General features: G+C 39.4%; 1 protein-coding gene across 3 annotated transcripts in view; it reads left to right on the forward strand.

Annotated features, from left to right (window-relative positions):
- LOC121911925 (cGMP-dependent protein kinase 1-like) overlaps positions 1–26,559 on the forward strand; it is an 84,128-nt gene that overhangs the window by 47,258 nt on the left and 10,311 nt on the right. For 2 of the 3 annotated variants that reach the window (XM_042433880.1, XM_042433879.1), the window contains exons 4-9: positions 5,901–6,006; positions 9,655–9,718; positions 15,313–15,390; positions 17,038–17,129; positions 24,357–24,422; positions 25,969–26,043. In XM_042433880.1, the coding sequence (XP_042289814.1) occupies positions 5,901–6,006; positions 9,655–9,718; positions 15,313–15,390; positions 17,038–17,129; positions 24,357–24,422; positions 25,969–26,043 (481 nt within the window). Of the gene's footprint in view, positions 1–5,900; positions 6,007–9,654; positions 9,719–12,179; positions 12,242–15,312; positions 15,391–17,037; positions 17,130–24,356; positions 24,423–25,968; positions 26,044–26,559 lie in introns of those variants that run through there. The other variant, XM_042433881.1, reaches the window with a different exon arrangement.

The raw sequence follows: 26,559 nt of genomic DNA on the forward strand, positions 1-26,559 counted from the left end.
AAATGCTGCAGCTTCTCAAGACCAAGAAAAGTCTTGTCCGTTGTTTCCCCAACTGCTGGAAAAGTAAAGGGGGTTAGCCCCGAAGTTAGTGACAATGGGTTAGCCTAACCTGACCAGGCTCACTTCAGGTGGACTGACCTTTAAGGTGGGACCAGCTATTCTCATTTTAGTGTCAATCTCAGCTGCTCCTAAACAGAGAACAGAGAAATGGCTGGCTGGCTGCTGGCTGCCCCCTACTCCCCCACCCCAAAGCAATTGTCCTAGGGGAAACAGAGAAGAGAACGGTTGCTCATCTAATTTTCTAAGACATCGCAGGGAAGGAAAAAGGGGGGTGTTTTGGATAAAATGGCAATGATAGAAATTACATTGCAGGAGTAGGCAAGTCAAAGATTTGAAAAGGAAAAGTTTATAAAGTGACAGTGAAAACAAATTCAAATGCCCTGAAACCCAAACATTATAACAATATTTCAGAGTGAGAATTCTTATGGTGGATGCACTCACTAATTAGGTGGAGACACCATTCCTTCTCTCAAAGCTGTATGACCCCAGGTTAATCATCTACAAGTGTTAAAATGATAATTCACATCTGAGAACATCCTAATAATCAATGTAGCACCAAAGACACATTTGATTAATGTTTCCAAGGTTTTCTAACACATTTTCTTTGCTACATTACAATGATTTGATTACCAGCGTGGTAGCGTGGCCTTCCTGTTAAAATATACAGTATTCTGTCAAAATACATGATCTGTCATGATCTTTTTGTGGCAGGTTTTATTTCTTCTCTAGAAAATGTCTACTGGCACTGCAGCAGGCAGATAATAAATGCAGATTTCCCTGCATCTATTAGATAGATGAACGTGGAGAGGGGGAGAGTTTATTTTGGAACTTATTTTCTGTTAAATGATGTGTACACTGCAATAAGCAGTGTATTCTCCTGTTAATACTATGTTACTAACACATATATTTCTTCTCATCAGAGAGTACAAGTTTTTTTTCACACTTCACCACTTGAAGCTCTAATCTCTATTTAAGTACCGCTTTCATGTGGCCCAATGGTACTTTTGGAAAGGAATGTGGATTTTCTGCAGTGCAAATGGCAGAAGCTTTATACTTCAGCTGAATCATCATGGCCCAGACGTAGACTGTTTTGAGTCATTTTAAACCCCATTAAAACTTACATTAAAACACTCACAACAGAAATCAAGATTACAGTCGCAGTAATGCACAATGTTTTGATGTTTCCAAACCCCACACTCTCTGGATGTAAACTGTCATAACCTAAGTACAGAGAAGAAATGTTGTTGATGTCATGCTATATTTGTATAATTTAATGAGCAAAAATTAGATTACAAGAACAAACACACATGGAGCATTTGCATAATGCTCTGGGCTGAAATTCAGTTACGATGAATTATGACTGAGGCAAATGAATGAGTGACTCCCTCCGACACAAATATGCCTTGTCCTGCATTCTCTGTTGTTGGCGACATTCAAATGATTATTTCTCACAGTTTTCCTCAGGCTTAAACACAGATCCTCCCTTTTGAGGCCTGGCATGCCAAGGGATCTTGTTGTCCCATTTTTGCAGTATTCACTATCAACACATATTGGTCTCTTGTTGCAAATAATTGGGAGAAATTGAAGGGTTGGGGATTACAATCACTACATCAAGGAAAAGGAAGGAAAGGAGGAGCAGGAGTAAATGATAATGATAAAGTACTCGGCTGTGAGCAGCAGGGCTATGAATAGTCATCTCTCATTCTGACGTGGGATTACATTCAATTTAGAGGAGCTTTCAGGGGCAAAGAATATAGGTGCTAAAAACACTGGCAGTCAGCATGGTGTATGTTGAGGTTGGCAAGATTTTAATTCAGGGAGTAAAATTTTGAATATGTATTTATGTCAATGAAGACTCTTAAATGCACATACAAAAAACTGCGACTGTGTTTTTAAAATTTTGAAGGAACTATCCTCGCAGCCATTATTTTCTGTAAGCTCACACACCAGCAGATTGTGGGTTGGTGCACGTCAAGATGCCACTTTTGCTGCACCAACAACAGTCAATTTTTCACGAAAGTGTCAATTTTATCATAACTGCACCCTGGATTGCCACATCATGGCTACTGTACCTTGATTGTTTGATGTTTTGCTCTTTTTGAAAGAAAATGGCTGCATATATTTTAAACCTTTCACCTTCAAACCCAAAACTAAAACAGAAATGACAGAAATTTGACAAATGCTAATGATCACCTTCACAGATGACTAACTGAACTAATCCAATGCATTTGTCATGTACTTTATATGATAGCATTACATAAGGTGAGTAAGATAACAGCTATTACAATACAATGCAACAACAATACAAAGCAATTTGAAGCAAGTGGCCTTCAATACCAATTTTCCCAAAGGTAGTATTTATTGCCAAGCTTCTGTATTGGGTGGCATAAAATTGCACAGGTGTTCCAGTTTTTTGTCTACATCCCGTGTTTACAGTATGCACCTGTGGGTTTCAGTGTTGCATGCATTTATAGTCTACAGTTGAACTGACTGTTTAAACCCCAGTGATCATCCCAATGGAACAACACTCTACTCCATTCCTCAAAACCTTTCACAGACAACTACTTACATCTCTCCAGCACTGCCTGGGGTGTTATGTGCATCTAGAAAGCTGTGAAGCTAATGGTCGACAACCCATGAGCATTAAGACATTCATCTGTGCCCTCACTACAGGATAACTAGCTCCCTGAGTCTCACTGCAATTTAGTCAAGCTTCCGAATAATACGTTTACCTACTGTGGTGCGCTGCAGGCTCCTTACATATCTTATTTCCCAGTGCCCCCACTTTCTGCCACAACACTCCATTGCACACTATATAGTGGCCAATGACGTCTAACCTCCCACTCTTGTTGCTTCGGGGTCAAATTAGAAGGCAACTCTAATCATTTCTCTCTAGACCTATCTCCATATACCAGATTTGTTGGGTCTGCAGTCCACCTTGGAGTAATTTGTTGCCACCATTTGGCCACATTGCCCCAGTAGAAAATAACTTTTTTGATTAGATAAGACATAACTCGATCAGATATGGTTGAAAATTTTAGAATAACGCCTTTGGAAAACTTGCAAGGAGAATAAATGTATTATTGTGGAACATGTGTGCCTGGACTCTGGCTTCAATATTACAATGCACAGTGCAGACGGTATGTCACAGTGTATAATTCAAATTTCTCCACTTAGTTTATCTGACGCTTGCTTAATGTTTATGTGTGCATGTGGACACATGAGCATGTGTGTTTAATAGGACATACTTGTATACATATGTGTATATGCACATCCTGTATGTGTACTCTCACATCTGTGCATGCTTATAGAGGATGTCTGCATATCTGTGTATCCACGCATGTGTTTCTGTATACATTTATATGTCATACTGTGTGTTTTTGGGTTCCTCCTCCAAGAAAGTGTCTCTAACTAAAATCAGTGTCAGGTTGTGTAATGAGGGCATTTTTCTCCTGTGGTTTGGTCCTATTTTTAAGTGCTGCCAAAGTCTTGGTCTGCAGAGAGAAAGATTTGTGGTGTCTGTCAGAGTGCGTCTCATATGTGTATACATGCATACTTACAGTATATGGGTTTGTGTGCAAGTATGTATGTGCATTTCTGTGTGTATGTGTTCAGTATGTGCAGCCATATGTGAATTTCTAGTATTTACTAGGTCATCACTGACAACAGTTCAACTCTGATCTGACCCTTCAGCAGTTCATGCTTAACTACCATAGCCATTATCTTCACCTAAAACTCATTCTAAAAACAAGCAAATATTTCCTTGAAGAAGTGTCAGTTGGCTGGAATCACCTCTCTGAGCAAAAACTCTCTAAGGTAAATCCCAAAGATAGAAACAAATTTGGTGTTCTGTGTGTGTGAGTGACTGGAATCATATTCATTAAGAGTACTAGTATCAGATATAAGCTATTAGGAAATTCCATTAAACCAGGGTCCTGGCCTAGCAGTCACACTACTGAAGTGACATACTGAATTCCCAGCACAAGCCTGCTGCTTTGTAGTGAAGCCTGTGCTGTGACTTCACTGTTGGGAAAAACACTTTTTTACACTCAATAAATATCACACCGTTATCAACAAAACTCTTTAAAACTCTGTGGAGAAGTGTCGCACTGGGAGGGTGACATAAAATGAAAAGCTCTGGAAACTGACATACTGAAGACACACTCAGATAAAATACCAAGTAGACTGACTCTTATCTGATGAATTTTTTTCTAATATTACTACATGTCCCTGTTGCTAGAGGGCTCCCAGGGGATCTCCAGATTTGTTTTGGGGTCAGACTGTAGATTTTCTCTTTCTTCTTTCTTATTACTCCTCACAGTCTACCGCACAACTGCACAATTGAAACACTGAACTGAAATTAAGAGCCTTTGTTGAAGAAGATAATGACACTGGCAATTGTCAGAGACACCAATGTTACTTGGGAATAATTATCATATAAACTGCTATTAACAAAGCGAAGCACTAAATTCTCAAATACATTTTACAATGTGGCTCAGCTAGACGGAATATGAGGTTTTTACATGTTTTGTTATAAAGTTTCTGCCCCAACAACTCCATTTTGTCTGTGAAATGGGGTTCAATTGGTAAATTTAATGACATTCAGGTGTGTGTAGAGGTGCAGTGCTCTGATGAAAAACCAGCAGGCCTGGCTTCTAACAGAGTTGGCTCACAACAGAGATCTGTTGAGGTGAAACATATTCTAATCAAAAATGACTACAGAGGACCTCTGAGAAGAGGCTTTTGAGGCTCAAACACTGAAAATGGCAACAAAGGAATTTCAAAAGACCGAGGCTTCCATCAATCAACAGCCAGCCATAAAAAATGAGAAAAAAATGTGAGAGACTTAGCACTGTTATGGTTCTTTGAAGGACTGGATATCCTGCTAAGATTGCTGCATGACAACTGTAAATTATTCAGAGGTATCAATGAAAGCTAGCATAAGAGCAATGCACACTGGGTATCTCTTACACTCACTTAATTCCACATAATCCACCCACAATACAAAATTTATCTAGTTTGTTCATGGTTTGTCCAAAGACAAAGTATTTCTGCCTGTCTAAAGCTTGTCTCCGACATGGTGCTCTGTGGAATAATACTCTGTGGTAAAACAAGACACTATGCTATATCTAAAGAAAAAAACACTGCATACATACAATTAAACCTTCATCTATTCCATGTGTAGAGAGCATTACAGTTTGGATTGGATTGATGCCTCAGGGCTGGTGCAGATTGCAATCACTGGGGGAACAATTAATTGTAAATTGTTCCAGGAAATTGTACAGAATAATATCAGGCTATCTGTTTGTGATATGAAACAACTTAGTATTGTCGAGTCAGAGTCCTGACCTTAAACCAATTAAAATGCTGTAGCATGACTTGAAGCAAGCCATCCATGCAAGGTATTCCAAAAATACCAATTAACTCCCAACTGCAGAGTGAAGAGTAATTGACCAGAATACCTCTTACTTGCTCTGCAGGCCTGATCAGCTGCTGGAGAAAACACTTGGATTAAAGTTATTGCTATTAAAAGAGTGACTACCTAACCTAAAGGTTCACAGATTTTTCCTCCCTTCTCTCTGGTGATTTTAGTAGGATTTTAGTTTAATTTCACTCACATACAGTATACCATGACATGAGTCTTCTCACATTTCCAGTTCAATATAAAATGCCTTAAACTGCATATAATATTCACTTTATTCATATTGTGCATGCACAAAGCATAAAGCTGTTGCAGGCCATGTATTATGCGTATACTATATATGCTGTTTTATTATTCTTATCGCCTGAGGGTAAAAACTGTCTCACATGACATTGCTCACGTGTATTCTTCTTTCCAGCTCTAACAAATGTGAAGCTGTGGGCCATCGACCGACAATGTTTTCAGACGATCATGATGAGGACGGGTCTCATCAAGCACACAGAGTATATGGAGTTTCTGAAAAGGTGAGGAACCAAGGCAAATTGTCCCACAATGACAGACAAATGACCTGAATAGAGCTTTGATCTGGGATGCAATGAATTAATTAACAAAATGAATTCAGGAGAATATGTGTGAGCTGTTTCGTAGAAGATTCCATACTCCTCATTTGTGCCAATAAATCATATAACTCTACATAAATTGCTGGTGCTTCAATGAAGATGTCATTCATCCTACAGGAAAAATACCTTGTACTTGTATCATATTTCTTTAAAGCCCCTATCTGTATCAGAGAGCCCTGACCACTTTTCTGTGAAGAAGCCTATTATCACTTAAAAGGCCTGCTGACTCTTTTCTCTTTTTTTGGCCTGTATGGAGTAAAGGATAAAAGAAAGACTCATCAAAAGACAGAGGGAGCAGTGTGTGATGATCAAGATGCATGAGATGCAATTACAGTATAAATCTTTCTCACCCTGTATCTCTATTCGACTCTCCTGTTTTTCTGTCACCCACTTTGGTCTTCATCAAGCCAATTAAGTGATTATATCAAATCTCCCCTATATTACATATTATATTACATGTCATTTGTCCTTCTCTCTTCTCACTCCCTCTCACACATGTGTTCCACTGTTTATGTTTGTTTGAATTTCCAAAATCATTAAAGAACACGCTCATTTCTCCTGAACAAATCCTCATGAATCACTCTGATCATGATCAGACTCTGTCACCATTTGACAGAGTTGTTTCAAGGCAGGCGGATAGATACAGCACACAGGAAACCAGCTTTCTGCTAGAAATTTCCAGCAAGTCCTCATATCCGAATTGCAAAAAAGGTCTTATATCACTTCATTCCAAAATGACCCACTGGTATATTTACGTTTGGGAAATTAAAATAGCTGGTTATGGTTAGGAAAGGATCACAGACATGGTTAAAAGAAACCAACGATTGCTGTTGATGTCAAAGTCACACTGCTTGTACACCCAGCCATTTACTTTAACATCTTCCATTAGACCCTATCATTTCTGTAGCTGTATAACAATGTTGTACAACTTCTGCCTTTGCTACCGAGACCATAGACTGTAAAAATAATGGACGTAGCCACCGTGACGTCACCCATTGGTTTGGACTCATGTTTTGAAGCCTCAAGTTTGGCATTTTGACCTTCGCCATCTTGGATTTTTGGAGCCAGAAGTGATGAGAAGTGACCATATTTGGAAAAGAGGGTGGAGCTGACCCTAACGCTAGCCACTAGCTTGGTTAGCACGGTGCATTTACAGTCTATGATTAACTGTGATAATGCTAATGCTAATGCTAATTTTCGCTAGTAAAAAATGGGCTTAAGACCACTGGGGGATTGGTTGGGGGATTTTGACAGGGTTATTGCACACAAAAAATGCGAAAGCAACGCAGACATTTCACGGGAGCACAGACGCAGTCTGAGTGTGAGGACAAGGGCTGAAGCTGGAGAAGGAAATCTGTGCAAGCAACAATATATCTGAGTGTAAGCATACAGTTTGAGCAGAAACAGAGCAAATCTAGGTGCAAGCAGGGGCTATTTGAGTGCAAGGGCAGGGTTTGAGGGAAAGAATTACAAAATCTAAACGTGAAATCAATAAATCATGCTCTCAAATTAAAAGACCATGCTCTTGAATAAAGATAGGAAAAAAGCCCCATAAACTTTTCCATTTTCATTTTAATATGGTCACAGATTGCCCATAGGAGTATGTGAAAATGAAAATGGAAATTGGATCATTGAATTTTCATTTTTACTCAAATAGCTCATATGTATGTGGAAAATTATAATGCTACTGTGGAATTACATTTCAATTTTTAAGTTTACATTATCATTTTGATAGAGTCTCCTATAGGCTTCCATAAGGTTGTTTTTAAGCGTTTTGAACATCAACACATGCATGCAGCACAACAAATGCTGCATGCTTACACCATGACGGAAGACTTTAAGACATACAGTACAAGAAATATGTTTCAAACCAGATAAAAACACTATTAATCAGACTTTCCTGTCTAAGACTGATGCTATTTTAGTAATGGCTTTGACTAAAAAAAGACAAAACACTATCTCTTTACTGAGTGTGAGTGTGTACTGTATGGCAGCTCTCGCCTCTCAGCTGCTCTTGTATAACAGTCCAACAGATAAGTAAATATTTAATAGCTGTACGTATTGCTTGGTTTGGGCTTACAGTGTGTTTGGTTTATAACAGGGTGTCAAGGGGGGACATTTATATAAGAGATTTATAGTAACATCTGTTAATTCACAATATGTAGTTATATTCCTGTTTTGTTTCAGAAGCAGATCTAATAAAAGCAGTGTAGGTAAAGTGTAAGAACAAACACATGCTGGTTCTAGTCTTCTACCCACTCTTTACCTGCTGTAAAATTATATATTGGCTCTCAGAAGTTGTGTAGGAGGAATACTGATGAAAAACTGAAAGAGAAATCCCACATTGTATTATATGCAAAGTGTAAGTGTGCTTGAGTATTTTTTTATTACCTCTTCCTTATCATGTATTTTAAACCACTCAAATACATTGCTCCAGGGGGAGTAACTGCAGGGATAGTTTCTAATGAGCTTACAAACATCACCTACATTTGCAAAATGTGTATTGCCGTAACTGATATTTCTAAGGCTGGTGAGTTACTCAATCCTCTGAACCCTTCCACTTAATAGATACACTCTAGCTGTAAGGCACAAAATAAAAACAGACAACCATCTGCCCAGCGATTCACCAGACTTGGGCAATGGCGTGGAAATCACTAATCGAAGCTCTTCATCAAAGAAATACTAGTTTTGTAGATGTTTTTATGGTACAGTATCATTAGGGAAACAGCACTTCCCCATTGGCCTTGTACAACTAACTAATTTGCTGTAACACAATTAAGTTGATGAATCGGAAACATACTACAACAGAGGTCTTTTGTTTGTGTCAACAGCTTCACAGCTTGAAGGATTTAAACTCCATATGTTTCATGTAGAGTAGGTCATCTGTTCACTGCCTAGCTGGTTAACTAATGCCTCTGTTGAGGAAGCAATGAAACAAGGATCAGCATAGTGGCTAGGGCCTGGGTTGGGGGCTGAGACAAGATGGTTCAGATTACTGTAATAAAGCATGGAAAATGAAGGGGGAGAGGGAAATAGAGAAACAGAGAGAGAGATGATACGGGGAGATAAGCCCTTTGTTCACCAACACGGGTTATTTTCTCTCCTCTTTGATAAACATTGGGCCAGTTTTTATTTAGTAGGCTTGATAACAGGCAGATAACATTCAATGAGGCTGCCCGGAAGCATACAGAACAAACATTAGAGCCTCATTCTGGTGTATTCAACCTTAGGATCTGATGCCCTGCTGTGTAACCAGACACGTTGCCCAGTTCATGCTGAAATATTTATATACACGTACTGTAATATAGTATACAGGCCAACACCCATAGCATTATATTGATCTTCATGTGTTCCTGTTGCACATATTTATCTTTAAATAGGTCTGCTTAGATTCTGGTCAGCTGTTTAAGCTAATGCATTCAGTACGTATGCTGCCAGCTACATCTTTCTACATCTTTTTTCTATCTGACAACTACAAAAGACTGAATCAGTAATATATTTAATATGTGTGAGCCTTTTTTCTAAAAGTACTTCCTCTTATTTCTCCTGCAGCGTCCCCACATTCCACAGCCTGCAGGAAGATATTCTGAGCAAGCTTGCCGATGTCCTTGAGGAGGTAAGTGCCTTATTCCAAAGACTGTGACATCTGCCGCACAAAGCTGCAGATGTCCACTCATCTTGTTAGATTTTCACCCAATCATTTTCTTTTATTGCAATCAGAGGAGGGATCCAGAAGGGTAACAAAGGCATATTCCAAATAATGTGCACTGGCCGAAGGCAGTTGGACAAGTTGGGTGGGGGGTGGGGGGTTGTTACTCTTTAGTATATGCTCAGTGCGGTAATATTGAACTAAATGGTCCACCTACTAAGGTACAGTTAATTTCATGAACCAGTTCAGGAATTGAGTGCACAGTTGCCAGGAGTCATTTCAGCTTTCAAAAGGGATCAAACAATCTAAGCAAGCCAGGGCGCATTGTAATCCACGTTACCACATGTTGAAGGGTGACATCCATTTTGACTTAGATGTTACTACTACTACTTTAAGCACTTTCTTTTCTTAGAGCATAGTTTGTTTTTGTTTTTTTAATGTGTGTTTTTCCTACCATTCTTCTTTGTGGCATACATTGTTTTGCATTCATTTACGCAGACATTGAAATCACCCTTCAGATTTGAGTTGTGTAATCCATCAAACTGAATGGAATATTGAATGAAAGTTTTTTCGAGTTCCATTATTGTAATGAGATAATGCAATTAAAGTACAAATTGATTTGAAAAGTCTGCCTGGCATTACCTCATAACAATGTTGTAACTTGAACAAAAATATATTGGTCTCAGTGTTTACTGTGATGGATTAAGAGTCTGCTAATTGATTTTCATTCCAAATGTAAATGAATGGAAACCAACAGTTGCCTGAAAGCCAGAAGAATACATTAAACAACCTGAACCAAACCAGCATGGTTTGCCAAATGGTTAGCAGTTGTGATGTGTGACTTATCATAAATGGACTGAAACCTGCAAAATCCTTGCTCTTCTAACTGTAGTTTGCAGGATGTCTTCTTTGGGTACATGTCATGCTGGTGACAGTGTGCATTTTGAAATGTGTCTCAATATCACATTTTCTACCCATCTGCACACCACTTCGTTTGATGTTTTCTCCAGCATAATTTAATTATGCAAACACATTCTCATTCACACTTTTGATGTGTGCTACTGACATTGAGGCTTTTAGTATGTTTGTTGAACTGCATTCAAATATGACCTCTGCTCACATCTTTAGGTTATTTCATGTCTCTGTGTGTATATATGTGATCATGTACGTAACCAAAAGCAGCCCAGATCATTTTTGCTTTAAAGAAAAGCCAAAGAAGGCCAAGTTGCAAGGATTTTCCACTCTTAAGACTCACCCTGGGGAATGGATTGACCATCTAATGCTCGCACTGGTCTTGTGTAGGAGTTTCTAGCAAAAATAGAAGATTAAAGATTTGATTTAATTACATTTGTTCTTAAATGTGACGTGAACAAACTGCTAAATATGCAATATGGTGACAATTGTTAATTTTAAGAACCATTACACAGACACATTTTAAACCTACAATTATGTTGTAACTTTTTCAAACATCAAAACTACAGCAGAGATGTCATAATACTCAGTGAGCCATTTGTGGAGTTGTTTCTCCCCATCCAGTAAAATGTAACTGACCAACCAGGTAACATGAACATGAATGTACAGTAATGGTCTGTTGGTCTGTATTCATAATGCAAAACTGTTACAAATGACTCAAAAATGACCATAAAATTAAATCATGGTGTTTCTTACATGGTCTCATATTTAAATCTTCAATATGTTAGAACATTTTTTTTTTCAGGACTGGATTGTATTTGTTACACTTTGTGAGGGTTTCTGTTTTTCTGGTGTAAAATGTAGGCTTCTTACTGTATTTGGCCAACATGTTATTTTACTATCTTTCCATCATATCATTCTGGTTAAACAAGCAATAACATGCAATTTATTAATACAAGATGGAAAATTTGATCTTTTCTGTAAAGACAAGTGAAAACACATCATCTAGCAAGGTTACATACCAGTGAAGTTCAAAATCTTGGCTGGGCAGGTATGTGAGGTTCACACAGGAAACATGACACCACCTAAAAACACAAAGCTATTTTAGGTTTATAAAATTCCACCTAGCCTGTGATTGCTTGTGACACTTTTGTTAAGTTAATAAAATGTGCCTAACCTTGCCTTATGTTGTCAACAGTGAAATCAGAAGTTACTTTCTTAATTACAATGCTCTTTCTCAACAGATATCCCCCCAATAATAGAAAGAAATATATCTGCTGTTAACTCAATGTTTACTTCATGGTAAATAGTTTGCTAGCACAACACAAGCTATATGCTTAAGCTAACATTTTATGTCTACCATTAAACCATATATGTAGCTTCTGTACTAGTCATAGACTGTATAAAATAATGGACGAAACCACTGTGACGTCACCCATTGGTTTGTGGACTGGCGTTTTGAAGTCTCGAGTTTGGCATTTTGACCTTTGCTTTCTTGGATTTTTGGAGCCAGAAGTGATTAGAAGTGACCATATTTGGATGAGGGTGATGCTGACCCTAACGCTGGCTGCTAACTCGGTTAGTGTGGTGCATTTACAGTCTATGGTTAACTGTGATAATGCTAATGGTAATGCTAAGCTTCACTAGCAAAAAACGGGCTCAAGACCATTCAAACAAAATGTACTTACCGGACAAGACTTTGTTAGGCGACCAAAATGTTACAATTAACTTTCATGAACTGAAAACACACTAGGATAGCGATGGCTATACTCTGCGAATCTGGGGTTACGTTACCTAACCAACGTTGTTTCCGTGGTAGGGAACTGTCAATCACAATATAGCCACAGCCTAAAGCCTACTCTCCTTTATTGTCACCATAATTTACAAAATGAACATCATGCTGTATTGAAGAAGCCTTAAAACTAGCGACTGAGACCATAAATTCATCAAGAAACTGTTTACTGAGGTAATAAATCAAGTGAGAAGTAGGGTCGATTTCCCATAGCATTCCATACAAACAGACCTCTGTTTGGAGCCAGTGGAGTCGCCCCCTGATGGCCATTAGAGGGAATGCACTATTCACATTATTTGTACTAGCTAGCTAACTACTTTTATTTGCTTACAACGGTCGTTGAACTGGAAACTACGGTGAATGTCTGTTGCGTGCATGATGGCGCTACCAGTGGTGGTTTAAATGGATTGTTTAGCAGATTTATTTAACGTAGGCTATTGGTTGGGGCCTGTCCAATCAGGTTTCTTGTAGGTGGGAATGTTTATCATTATTTGTCATCCCCCACTAGCCTATGATTTTGGCTCCACTGGGCACAAATACTAGTTATGTGATTGATAGCAGGCTTTTAAATACATTAGACAGGTTTTGTTTCATAGTTTGGAGATTCTGTGTGTCTTTGCGGGGCATTTAGATTGTGGTGTAAGTCTTTCATTCACTGTATCTGTATACAGTGGCCTACATCATGATTAGCAAAATGTGCTGACCCAGCTTGTAATGCACATGCTTGTAGCCTAGATCTGCAATGACATTCACTATTGACTAAATTAGCCTAGTTCGCTTTTTAATTCACTGTATTACCTGTAAAGTGTTATGCTTCAAAGCGGTATGGCCCAGAAAATGAAAAAAAAAAACAAAAGCCAGAAGACTGATGTGTGTGCAAGATATACAAGTAATGACACCATGAGGCATTTTTCATAGTTTACCTGGTGCAGCAAGTACTAATTATATTGATATAAAATCCCACACCGCCAGCCAGAATGATCAGGTTGTCTTTATGACTGTATAGACAATTGCACACATTGTTAGGGACATACATGTAACATGACAGTGCAAAGTTTTTTTTATTCTATTTATACAACAACCGATAATGTACCACTGCAAAACTGTACTACACATGGACTAAGTGCTACATTGCTGTGCCACTTACATTATATTTTCAGTACCATGGCAGCTAGTATTATCAGGATCATGGCTAATACAATGGCCAGTAACATACCGCCATCACATATTACATGATTTGTAGTAGGGAATGTACCATGGTAAAACTGAAAATGCCATCCATCTCCATCACAGTATGGAACTTTTCTGTGCGGAGATTCTGTAACTACTTAAAGGTCAAATTGATGATGAAGACCTAACAGTTAAAAGTGTCTGCAGACTAACAATGTAACCCAAGAGGTGCAGTTCTGCAGCCAGTCAGCTGGGATATTGAAGGGCAGGAGAACCAAGGGAAGCTATGGGCTTACACATAACAACCTTTATGGGCAAGGACAACTCCATCAAGGAAAATAAAGAGGTTTGTGGGAAAGTACATTGACCTAAGGAGGCAGCAAGCTATGCCACCGATGGCAAAACAGTGTCAGAGGCTGAATTGGAAAGTATAAAATGGGGCAAACATGGCTAAAGGGAACTGTGGGGAATGGAAGCAAGCAAAAAATAGTTTCACGAATTTGGGAATTTCAAGGTCTCTGTCTGTGCTAGGTCTGTGATTGATTTGTGATAAGTTAGATATAGCTATTTTTCTCAGTCCATGATATATTAAGCTGAACTAAACATCACAACTGCAACTTTCTGTTAACTCAAAAGCTCTGTTTTGATTGACACTCAGCAGGCATGAATCATACACACACTGCTTGGTGTGAAGTAAGATGTAAGGTACCTTTTCTTGGTAAAATTGTATGAGAATAAAACACCCGGAAAATGTCTGTGCGGAATCTGTTGATGCTCTAAAAAAATAAGAAATATTGCGCTCTGTCTTCAGTGTAGAAAGTGAAAATCCTACCAGAACTTGTAATATAAAAACAAAACAATGCATGTTAGACTGTGGTCCTTGTCCGTGTTTTTCAGTAACTTCTTGTACCTTCTTGTAGCTCTACTGTACTGTAGATCATGATATAACTTGATATTATTCCTATTCTCTCCACGGCACAAAAGGTTTTTCACATCACATCAAGTTATGTCACATCTTACATACCACTTCAATATAACCTGAAAGAAACTGTCCTTGGAGCAAATTGATTCCTTATTTGGCAGTGAAGGTTATTTTCAACATGAGGTGAGAATGTGACTGTGAAAGTGTTTTTCTGTGTATGTGTGTTAGCCTTGTGTTACATTGGCGACCAGTCCAGAGTGTAGCCTATCCAGTGCATGCTGGGTTAGACTCCAGAAGGCCTGACCCTGAACAGGATTAGTGGGTATAGAAAATGGATTGATGAATAGATATCCTGCATTAATTTTACTCTTAGAAAGGAACTGTAATTTTTCACTAGATTTGATGCAGTATTATTCATTTAGTCATTATTTTATTTACTTGTCTATTCGTATTTAAGGTTGCAGAGCATATCCAAGCAAGCAGTGTGTGGAAGGCAAAAAAACACCCTGGACTTCTTGCCAGTCTGTGGTATTAAGAAAAAGCATCTAATTGCGATTTATCTGACTGGACCAGTTTCAGCCTTATCTCCTCTGAGGAGTACCCTTTTATCTTTGGTGACAGCATCTCACTCCCATGTGAGAAATAAGGAAGAAGAATTATAATGTGCCTGATTAACTCTTCGCTTCTCTTCTCTTCTCTTCTCTTCTCTTCTCTTCTCTTCTCTTCTCTTCTCTTCTTCTCTTCTCTTCTCTTCTCTTCTGACAGACACATTACGAAGATGGAGAGTACATCATCAGACAGGGGGCCAGAGGAGACACCTTCTTCATCATCAGCAAGGGAAAGGTGAGAAAAATGCCTCTAGCCTACCACCAAAATAATCATCACTGACATCACAACGCAGGGCATCATGCCACACACGGCAAAGGACACCTATCTTTAAAGCTAAGAAGTATATTTTTGGGGCGGAAGTTGGCTGTCATCAATCATCTTGAGATAGGGGAGAGGAGAGACAGAAGTGCCGCGTCTTTCATCATCTCTTGCTGGAGCAGTGGGAGCATCTAGAAAGGAGAACGGAGTCACTTTCATTTCACCTTTCTGTCATCCACAGTGGCTTTCACACTGAGCACAGATGACACAAGTGTCCCGTCCGTCATCAGAACTATCATAGGGCTTTTATTTCCCGGTATTATTAACATGTTTTGAGGTTGCAGAATGTTCATCCCCCTTTTAGATGCCTGTTGCTCTTCGTCCTCATTTTCTCTCAGCTGTTTTTAAAGATACTTCTACCTTCTTGTCCGTTTTACACATGTTCCTTCACTTCTTCTCTCACCTTCCCTTAATCATGTTTCTTCTCCTCCTTCCACTACCCCTTCTCCTCACTATCATTATATACACTGTCAATAATAGCCCTTTCTCAAGCATGTCCTACTAAAGATATCCAAAGAGGAAAATTGGATAATGTTGGCAACCAAAAACTCCTCCTCAAGTCCCAGTCAGTTAGATAAATTCACATTTTCTCTGAGTTCACACATTCCAGGATGTGTCAGTGTAAAGGATGAAGCTACAATATGTTTCTGTCTTTTTTTCTCTCCTTTTGACCCAAAATACACTTCACAAGGTCGGCACATCTAAGTCACACACAGATATGCTCAAGGACATGGACGCAGACATGAACACACACACACACAAGCACACACAAACATACTTGACCTTATCAATGCTTTTTGTCTCTATCCAGACCACAGACGGTGGACTAGAAAAAGACATACCACCATGTTTTGGCGTCTGACTACACACACACACACACACACAATCTGCCTTCTGGCCCCACACTTTTTACCTCCTACTTCCTCTTTTTGGTGTTTTTTTCTGCAGCCACCTGATCGGATTAGATCATGCATAATTACGCTGTTACTCAGGTGTAGACAGCATTACAGTGTGCTGGTGCTGGATACGCTGCTACACCTGCACAGATCTGACTAATCGATGAAGACAAGATCCCTCATTAGGCGAAACGACCGTCTCTTTTTCACTTCCTTTAAAATCTACTCAAGTGTCATCACTTTGATTTGTAAAGTCTTTCAGCACAGCACAGTGCCATCACTCACATGTCATCTGGCTAATGAAGTGGTCAGATCTTGCACAGAGACGGCAGTCACCTGTTTGTAACAGACTAGCCATGCACAGAGATACCTGTCATACTGGTTTGTCTCCCCTGTGTGTAATAGTGTGATTAGCCTGCCATCTTGACAGATCATTTACATGTGAAGTTCTTCCTGAATGATGGAGATGTGTAAGTGTTTATGAAATGTTATCACCTATAAACTAAACTATCTCCCCTCCTCTACTTGCCACACATCTTCATACCGTTTTACTTTCTTTTCATTGTTTTACAGCCCCCTCTCTTTCCTCATTTCCATCCATCTTCCTTTCAGTCACACTACTCTTCGATCTAACTATCCTCTTCCTGGATTTCTTTTCTCTTGTTAGGTTAATGTGACCAGGGAGGAGCCCAGTGGAGAACCTGTCTACCTGCGCAGCCTTGGGAAAGGAGACTGGTTTGGAGAGAAAGCCTTGCAAGGGTAAGATTGTTCCTAAAACTGACTCTTCCAATTTAAATCGCCTGCTCTCCTGCTGTTTCTGTCTCTTTCACTCTCACCCACTTTCCATCTAATTTTCACACACAATCTGTCTTTAATATCCTTTCTCTTACACTTCTGTGCAACTATCCTTTCTAATTTCCTATCAATCAGCCTGCAGGTCCTATCTTTCCATCAGTTTTTCCTCCACTCACTCTTCTTGACAGGTGTGATAACATGCTAAATGTTTGGTAATGCTTAAAGCCGGGTACACATTACACAACTTCAGGGACGATTTACTATAGCTGTTCCAGACACATTTTAGAGATCTGACACAAAAATTTCTATTTGAGAATCAAAGAAAATTTGGTATGTTTGAACTGATAAGAAAGACTGAGGCTGCCACAGAAATTGAAATCTTTTTTTATCAGATTAGGGTTTTTTGTGCAACTTGAAATAAGACAAGTTCTGAAATGATTGCTTATGAAGTCATATTTCTAGTTAATACTATACAGTATAAACAGCATAAATATGTAAAGTTGCCAAGTTCAGCTAGTTCACCTCCAACCCTCTTTGCAGAAAATACAAAAGAGAGCTCTATTTTTACCCAAATCAAAAGAAAAAAAAAGTGTTTTTATGTTCAAGTGACAGTGGAGATCCCTCAAAACGGCACCAAGTGACAACCCATCTGCGCTATATTGTGCACACAGCCATGTCACACAAGAAACTACAGGGAAACATAGTCATTTATTTGGTGTTTGACAGTCATATAATGTGCTCCCCAGGCGAAGACTCACTTCATTTAGACAATTTTATCTATGTGCTTCTTAGATTCCTTTCTCTTCTCTTCCTCTCACTTCCTGTCTTGGTTGCCAGACCATTGTGCTATCAAGGACATCTCCATGCTGTCCTTGACTGTAATAATGAATTTCCACTCTCTTTGTATGTTTTCTTATGAACATTTGTGTTAAATATATGAGCATATTTGCTGTTACTAGCCCAGAGGTCAATGTTGATAGAAATAAACATGTACAAAGCAGATATAAATCAACTATGTAAGCTTGTGCCAGGAATATGTATTATAGCTGTGTAGATGTACTGAGGCAAATTTGAAGTAACCAGGCTGTATATACTTGAGGGATCAAGTGATTCAAAGCCACTGCAAACATTCAGCACTCAAATACTTTTACTGAAAGAACACGAAGGTACAATAAAAATATTTTATATGGCTTCTGGCATCAAATGCCAGTGTCCTGAAGTGCTATTTTTACCTTGCTTTTTGTCTTGTCTTGTCACAACGGTGCACCTCCATGGACAATGTTTTATTAAACCAGAGGGAGGGTAAAGATAGCCAATAGTCTGAGGTGTGTTATGTCTGTGAGGGGGTCAGGTGGAAACAGCGAGCATACTGTATGCATTCATGCTGGTACATTCAAGTGCAGGCATGTCAAAATGGAAAAAAAAAAAATGGAGATGTCGCCATCTTGTGGTCATTGAATGTGAAACCCATCTCAAATCAGCTCTCAAACCCTTAACAATCATATATCAAGAGAATAAACACATTAAAACACAAAGAAAGCTAAATGCTAACCTCTGTGTTGTCATTGTTTTATTTTCAAAAGTCAAATTCACACTGTAAATGCTAGATGTGATATTCATGCAACAGCTGGAACTGCACAGATGGTTGGGCTTTCTTCCATATGTTAAAACTAATGACTATAGGATATGGAAGATGGGAGATAAGATACATGTGAGGCACAGGAAAGCTTGATCTCTTGGCAGTGGGAGGAGTGGGTTGTTCCTAATAGAAATTTGATCCTTTTACACTAATGAGATGTAAAAACATACTGTTTGAATGATGAATGAGAGCATGACACAAAGTACTAATTTATAATGGATTGAGCAGCTGTGCTACTTTTCAAGTGAACTATTTGAATTTTTCCAGGAATTCAGTGATTTCTTTTAAGCACTGCTGAGATTACTTAAAAGGGAAAGCACAAAAATCATGACATATCACTCTGGTGACTCTGTATGTGCACAGATATGTACTGCATCAAACCATATGTAAATATGGTATATCACATTTATCCTTAAATATACAGTTACATCAATACATGTGTAGTGTTTCCCAGAGTGAGATTTCAAGTAGTGTCTTGAAAAGCTCTTCAAAGCAACTTCAAGAATATCTCACATCTTGTTTAATCAGGGAAACCATATTGTCTCTACCTCCCACTAAAAGAAAGTGCTCTCCCCGCCTCAGTGTCTGCTCATTGTTGTCATCATCTGTTTTCCTCCTTTTGTCTTGGAGTGTCTTGAACGAGAGAAGCCTATTCAACCATAGCTTTGATGGTCAAGCGTGTCTCGCAAATTTAAATGATTGAGATGCTGGCCATCTTCGAAACCTGGCTTTTGATCAGAGGGCTCTTCTGCAGGCTCATCTTTCTAATTAGAAGTTAACTGTGTGTGTCCTTGCTCATGAAACTCAATAGCCCCTACTCAAAGGCTACTCTGTCCATCTGAAAACATCGCCTTTGATCTGTGAGAACAACATATTTACAAATCAAAGTCTGCTCTTCTGCCAGCCGTAATGGTTTGTTAGTGCTTGTGTGAGTGCTGGTGTGTGACGTATGTGTGTGTGTGTGTGTGTGTGTGTGTGTGTGCATTAAAGCAGTAGAAGAAATATCATGTTGCATGTTTTTTCTAAGGGGTTAACATATGTATAGCCCTGAATGAATAGTACAGTACCTCATCCCAATAAGTGGATGTTCCAACTGTTGTTTGGACGTAGCCAACAACATATCTGATGTCACATTCTTCCTGTCATGGTGAAGTGTGAGCTTTGACTTGAGGTGTAGATCCATCAGCAGGACGGCCTATGCGTGCCCTGACCTGTTCTCCTGTGTGTACTGTGTGTGTGTGTGTTTATGTGTGTGTATGTTTGCGGGGGTGTGCCTGGAGAAGATGAGAGCTTGTTAAAAAAAAGTGTGATGCCACTGACAGAAATGTAATTGGTGTCAGTGTTCGGCCATATCTGATAAATCACAGCGAGAGGCTGTGTCAGTGTGGGTGTGTTGCCACAGGTACCGGCGTGCAGATGAAACGAATCAGGAAGTCCACTTTGAAAGTTTATCACACCGCAACACTGCACAGTGGTTTAGTCCTTTTGGTACAGTTTTACAACTCTGTAAAGATAACTCAACAGCATAGGTTTCTCCGGCCTCAAAGGCGACATGTTCATCCTTTACACGCAAAGGGCCACGCCACAAGGTATTCTGTTCTGTGTGCTTGTACAGATAACGCTGCACTGTGCTGCTACAAAAGTTGAGCCAGAATCTACCTTTTTGCTGGATGATGCATGCATTTCCCCCCCGCCCCCCGAGCTTGATCCCACAGTAGCCCTGCTGTGCCAACACAATGGTCACATTGAAATGAATGCTACATTTTTTGATGACAAGCTGTGTTTAGACCCCTCTCTTTCTCCCTTCACTCCAAGCCATTGCTTACTCTTTAAAAAGCTCATCAACCATGAGTCACCGCTTTAACGTCTGCCATTTACCATGAACTACTTTTAACTTTCCATTCCCATGTTTCTGTCTGTATCCTCTGTATGTTTCACATTCCTCTAAAGCATACCGTAGGATCTAGACTAATGGAGATATTTTTTTATTTTATACAGCTACCGCACTGAACTTCCAAACACTTGAAACTTGCTTGAGGTACTTGATCAAAGAGAATCCCATGCTGCCTATTTTATTTTAGAAACATGCACAGTCGTTGTGTGGTAAAGCAGTTTCAAACTGGGACTGTTCCTTCAGAGTTTCCCACAGGCCCAAAATTTATTTTAGGTGTTGGAGCCGAAAGGGGGGTGGGAGGAAGGGGGTGGAGGGGTGGGGTGGGGGGGAGCTGCAAACAGCATCAACAAGCATTGAGAGTCAGCTGCAGCTTTAGCACTGAATTCACAAAATAACTAACAATTTCAAAAGTATGTACCATTCTGGCAGAGTGATCTGTCAACTTCATGTCCAAGCAGAGTTTTGACAGCCAAGAAAAAAAGAGGATTATTTTTGGGCAGGCTACCAAAATAAATCCCATACATGAGAAATGCTAGTTCCCAGTTGGTGTGGTCATGTGGTTGTAGGAAGCACAAACATCTGAGACTTTAGGGTAACTCTCCTCAGTGTCCCTTTCAAATCGTTCATGTTTGCTTATGTGTTCTGGGCTTGATATTCTAACAACAAATAGCTTGTGACACTTTAATCGTGGATGTCAGAGCTTCAAACAAGCATATAAATGCACCAACAAGGAAGTGTTTTTAAAAGCAATCTTAGTTTTCATAAACTGATGCCTGTGGCTGCCCGGAATCGTAGAAAAGATATATTCATAAATGTAAAAATGCGCTTTGGAGAGAAGTCATAATCAGCAGTTATGTGGAGTATGCACAGTTAATGGGAAAAAGCTGCAAAAACACTTTACTAAAGCACTTTCATCCCAGCCTGTGAAGTCTCTTACACAGCTATCCAAGCCCACCTGAATACCTCTCAGTCACAGAATTTAAGCTCAAATCATCGACTGTGTCTTCCACAGCCACTTCTTGTTCTTGCCCCGGTGTTGACCCCGGCTTTACTTTTCTCTCTCCAGCTTAGAGCTTCTGCCCCACTCTCAGCCTCCATGCCTGTACATTATTTTCATAACCCCCCTTCCCAGGACACCAGATCACTGTCCAATTACCATGTTCATTTCAACCATCTCCTGGAAATCAACACCACAGGCTCCCTCCTGTGTAACTCCAAAGGACATTCCAGACACAGCATGCAGCTGCTTTTAGTGTGTCTGTACTTGTGCTTGTGTGTGCGTGTCTGTTTTCCAGTGTATTCCTTGTTGCACTGCAAATTAACAAGTGCAGAGCCATCTTTGGCTTAGTGGATGACTTAGGCTCAGCAGTGTGAAAATGACTCATTCTGACAGATATTGTTTGGCGATTGTGTTTCACAGAGAACATCGCCAGCATCAACGCAATGGCGCAGTAAGTTGTTTCCCTCAGCTACAGTCAAGCAGCAGGGGACAGGTGTAACAAGCTGCTGTCTAATATGAAACCCTTTAGGTCTCTTAAGGATGATTCATGCTTACGTAACCACTATTTCAATATAGCCCAAAGTGTTGTGTTGTTGTGTTGTGTCACCATGGTTAGTAAATGACACAAACACTGTACATTTCCTTTTATGAAGTGACAAATTAACTCATGTAACAGATTGAGGATGTCGCTGTAGCTGTAGCTCATTAACACTGATGTGAAAACTGATGTGTGTGTGTGTGTGTGTGGGTGTATGTGTGTGTGTGTGTCTGATGTGCAGACCTTTGTTAAGATATTTACCAGTAAGGGAAAGTGATGCATAATCTGCTAAAATGTTTTATTAAAGAGGTTCTTAATTTATCTACTAATGACTACTCAACATTTTGAATTCATATCTATAATATGAAGAGCATTTTTGATGTGTCCTTGGATACATACTGTATATGACATGAATTAAAAATAAGCTTGTTAAAGTTATTCCACAGAGGCAGGTAAATTTCGAGAAGTGGTGTGATAGCTTTTGAAAAGTGACTCTACATCTGGTGGATTGTCACTGGCAAATTCACAGCTGGCATATTACAAGAATTTGTGCCTCAACAGCCCTAAAAAGTGCAAGTTAACTCCCTATTCATCTGAATATTTGAATAATCACCTGATTAAACTTATATTATGAGGGCTCTTATGCTTTCCTTTATGAATTACACTAAACCAGTTTGTTAAATATTCACAAAAGAAGACATTTCTCTTTTCTCCTCTCTTACCAATTTGTAACTTGCAATTAATTAAATCAGTCACTCTTTCATGAGAACGTCGATTAAATTATACAGAGTAAAAGTCTTGTGCATGTTAACCATGGAGAACTGTTTCCCACTGACTGTCGCTCATCAAGACTCTTGTTCCCCAAACTAATCATTACATAATCAATAGTATATACAGTATGTCATGGTGTAACACTGTGTGTTCATCCAAACTGGGACATTTGTTGTTCTTTCACCTATTACTGTAACATGGTTATTAATACTATAAGTGTGCTTAACGGAATGTAAATGGGTGGAAAGGTTTTGAATGCTGTTGTGGGCAAACACAAGAACAGGTGGAGCAGTGTTTGCCAGAGAATAGTGTTCAGAGTTTGGATGCAGGTCATAGGAGCTCATAAGAGGTGAATGAAATACTGTATGTGCCACGCTAGCTAGAGGGACCCAATAGTCATCTTTTAATATATCCTATTCCCCTGTCAAACACCTCCTTCATCTGCTCTGCTCTCCTGTCTTCTGTAGTCCTCACCTTTCAAAATTTGTTGTTCCCCCACCAGCTGTGACCTTTTATTCAAAGGGGTCAGCAGAGAGAGCGAGGCAGAGTGTGCGTGAGTTCGTGCATGAGGAGGGACGGTTGCGCATGTGTGTGCTTACAAGAGGGGAAGGCAGAGGGAGTTGACATAGCGTGAGGAGGAATTGTCACCTCAGCTTATTGAAATAGATTGCCATATGTCTGAGTTCAGATCAGACACAGAGAGTGATTGTCAGTTACTTTTCGAACTTCAATTGAATTGGATCAACTCTTGAGTCAGAATTTGTTTTTTCCTCTTTTGAAAAGATGGGGCATGAAATAATCTGCTTATGGGATATCACCCGAAGATTCCCCCGTCTTTTTCTAATATATTAGAGTGGATAACGCTACACTTGGATTGGAGATTTATATACAAGTATTACAGACAAGTCTTTTATTGGAGGACTGCCCTGGGCAGTGCGCTGGTTCAAATTTAGAGCTTATCGCTGTGGGACTCTGTCGCAGACTTTTTCACAGTGAAAGATGGACTCTTGGGATACAGACTCAGAGGATTCATGTGATTGGGGCGACTCCTCTGAAGAAGCATCATCATCAGAGGAAGATGAACTTGATGTCAAATATAATAAAGAGTAATGTCAATCATTCAGTGTTGTGTTTTGCCTGTGCTAGTTTCATTTATGGAGTGAATGGAGTAAAACATTACTGATTTACAAGTATTTGGTTTGACTGGTTCCATCATCACACTTCTGATACAGAATTTAAAATTTAAAATTAAAATGTGATGTAATGATGGCCGCACAGTGTGTGATCAGTGGGTCAAATGTATAATTTTGCTATTGTAGCTAATCATGCTTTATGATCTTTTTCTCCAGGGAGGACATCAGGACGGCCAATGTCATTGCAGCAGAGGCAGTCACCTGTCTGGTCATTGATAGAGAGTGAGTATCAATTCCCACATTTCATTGTATTGCAATAACATGGTTTGACATTTTAATGTTTATCATATATTTAAAATAATGTAGATATCCAAAGAAGTTTATATAAGGTTTCTATCTAAGGAAACAGTTTGTCTCTGAGCATCTCTAGCATTAAGTCTTGTGGTGAGAATATAGAGACAGACGGGTTGGGCATGGGGAGGAGATGGTATCAGCTTACCCAGGGCCTCCCTCTGCCCTCAGGGAACAAGGCAGGCACAAATGGACCATCCTCAGAGCTAGCAGAGAGGATAGTGAGTGAGTCATCCAGCACAGGTGATTACCACAGCCTGTCATACAAGTAGCTAATGCCGTCATAGCCCACAAAGCTAGCTCATTATGTTACTGTGTTGGTTGGTTGTATTTAAAGCTTTATTTGTCTGTGTATTTATTAATTTCCTGTATGTCTATGCATGTGTGACGCATTTAAATGAAACATAGCAGCTTTAGAGGTAAGATTAGGAGAATTGCAGGAGCTGTTCTGGAGAAAAAAAGACAGTAGGAAGAAAGTGGAAAAGCAAATGGCAGGGAGTCATCGACTCACTGCAGTAGACACTATAACCAACCAAACATTTAAAGAAAAGCACAGCTCTGAAACAGCCCAAGCTCACAGACAGTATGGTCTCAACAGGAGAAAACAGCAGCTGTATTGCATCTTCTGTCTGACAGCTTGATGAGCCTTGCACGAAAACTGTCTCAGCTAGTTGTTCTTCCAGGATGTTTTGAGTCTTTTACATAAGCAGTATTGTTTTTTTTTCATGTACCAGATCTCCCCATGTGTGCAACTCGGAAAGTTGTTATTTCATTATTATGCTTTTATGAGCCTCTGTAGTCATGTTAATGAAAAAATAGTTCAGGTACATCCAGTGAGAAAATTAACTTGTAATTATTATTGTTATTTTAATGATAAAGGCCTGACATAAACCATGGTTGCTGTTTCTTTCAATGTTTCTTTGAGTTGAATAACTTTACTAGCTGCTAAAAGAACAGAAAATATTTTATGGGGTTTTAATGTCTAATGATAACTTGTATATCCATCCAAGTTTTATCCAGTGTCTTTTCATCAGTCAGCACAGTATGTTTCCTATTTCATAATTCATTGATTAAAAAATTTATGCAGGACCTCTACTTTTGTCTCCAAAATACCCACTCAGCACCCGTCTGCTATCACACTGTTTTACGCCTCTTCGGGGTAGCTCTGTCTCCTCGTCTGTTCACAGTGATTTTTGCAGAGGCTTGTCTCTAAAAGCAGACTGATTAATATTTCATAGTAACCAGCAGTGATTTTTATGACAGTCTGGCCATATATTTCACCAGCTTCTCATATGGATCGCCTGAAGTGTACAAGCTGTTCTGTTCCCTCTAACCATAAGCTATTAATTCATTACATACTGTAAGTGGAGAATGTGTGTACTACTTTGGGCTGGATAGAGAGAAGATCCTTAAACAAAGTAAATGGTCACGACAGTGTGAATCAATGCTGTTTTAACTTTTATTTTCTTTGTTGCAGTTCATTTAAGCACCTGATTGGAGGTTTGGAGGATGTATCCAGTAAAAGTCAAGAGGATGCAGATGCCAAAGCCAAGTAAGGCAATAACGATTAATGCTATGTCTAAATTTGTGCTTGGGGCTTGATTTTTGTTTGTCTTTTGTTTTAATCAATTAAATTAGCAAATTAATTTTCAGTCAGCAATTAGCTTCTAGAGCGTTGCACCATACCGTGACTGCTCACCAGCTGCAACGTTTTATACAGGAACATGCCCTAGGCCAACTGTTAATGCATTGTGCCTTTAGGTTTGTTACATAACAAGACAATACTCGGGTGGCAGGCCAGAAAGCAGAGGCAATGACCTCCGCCTCTATTTCTGGAGGAATTAATATGTACTCTATTTATCATCGCTATGGAAACAAGAGAATAGCACTATAGAAAGCACAGGGCACCTTGGCAATGAGGTGGGCATCTTGGGGTATATATTGGCATAATCTGATACCCCACTCATTCGGCGCTAAATTGTGAGTCAAGGTGAGGGGAAACGAGAACCCGGCCGGTAATGACAGATTACAGAGACTGAGAGAGCAGGGGCAGCTTATCACCACGGCA

Source organism: Thunnus maccoyii, chromosome 14, assembly GCF_910596095.1.
Source record: "Thunnus maccoyii chromosome 14, fThuMac1.1, whole genome shotgun sequence".
Classification (NCBI taxonomy): domain Eukaryota; kingdom Metazoa; phylum Chordata; class Actinopteri; order Scombriformes; family Scombridae; genus Thunnus; species Thunnus maccoyii.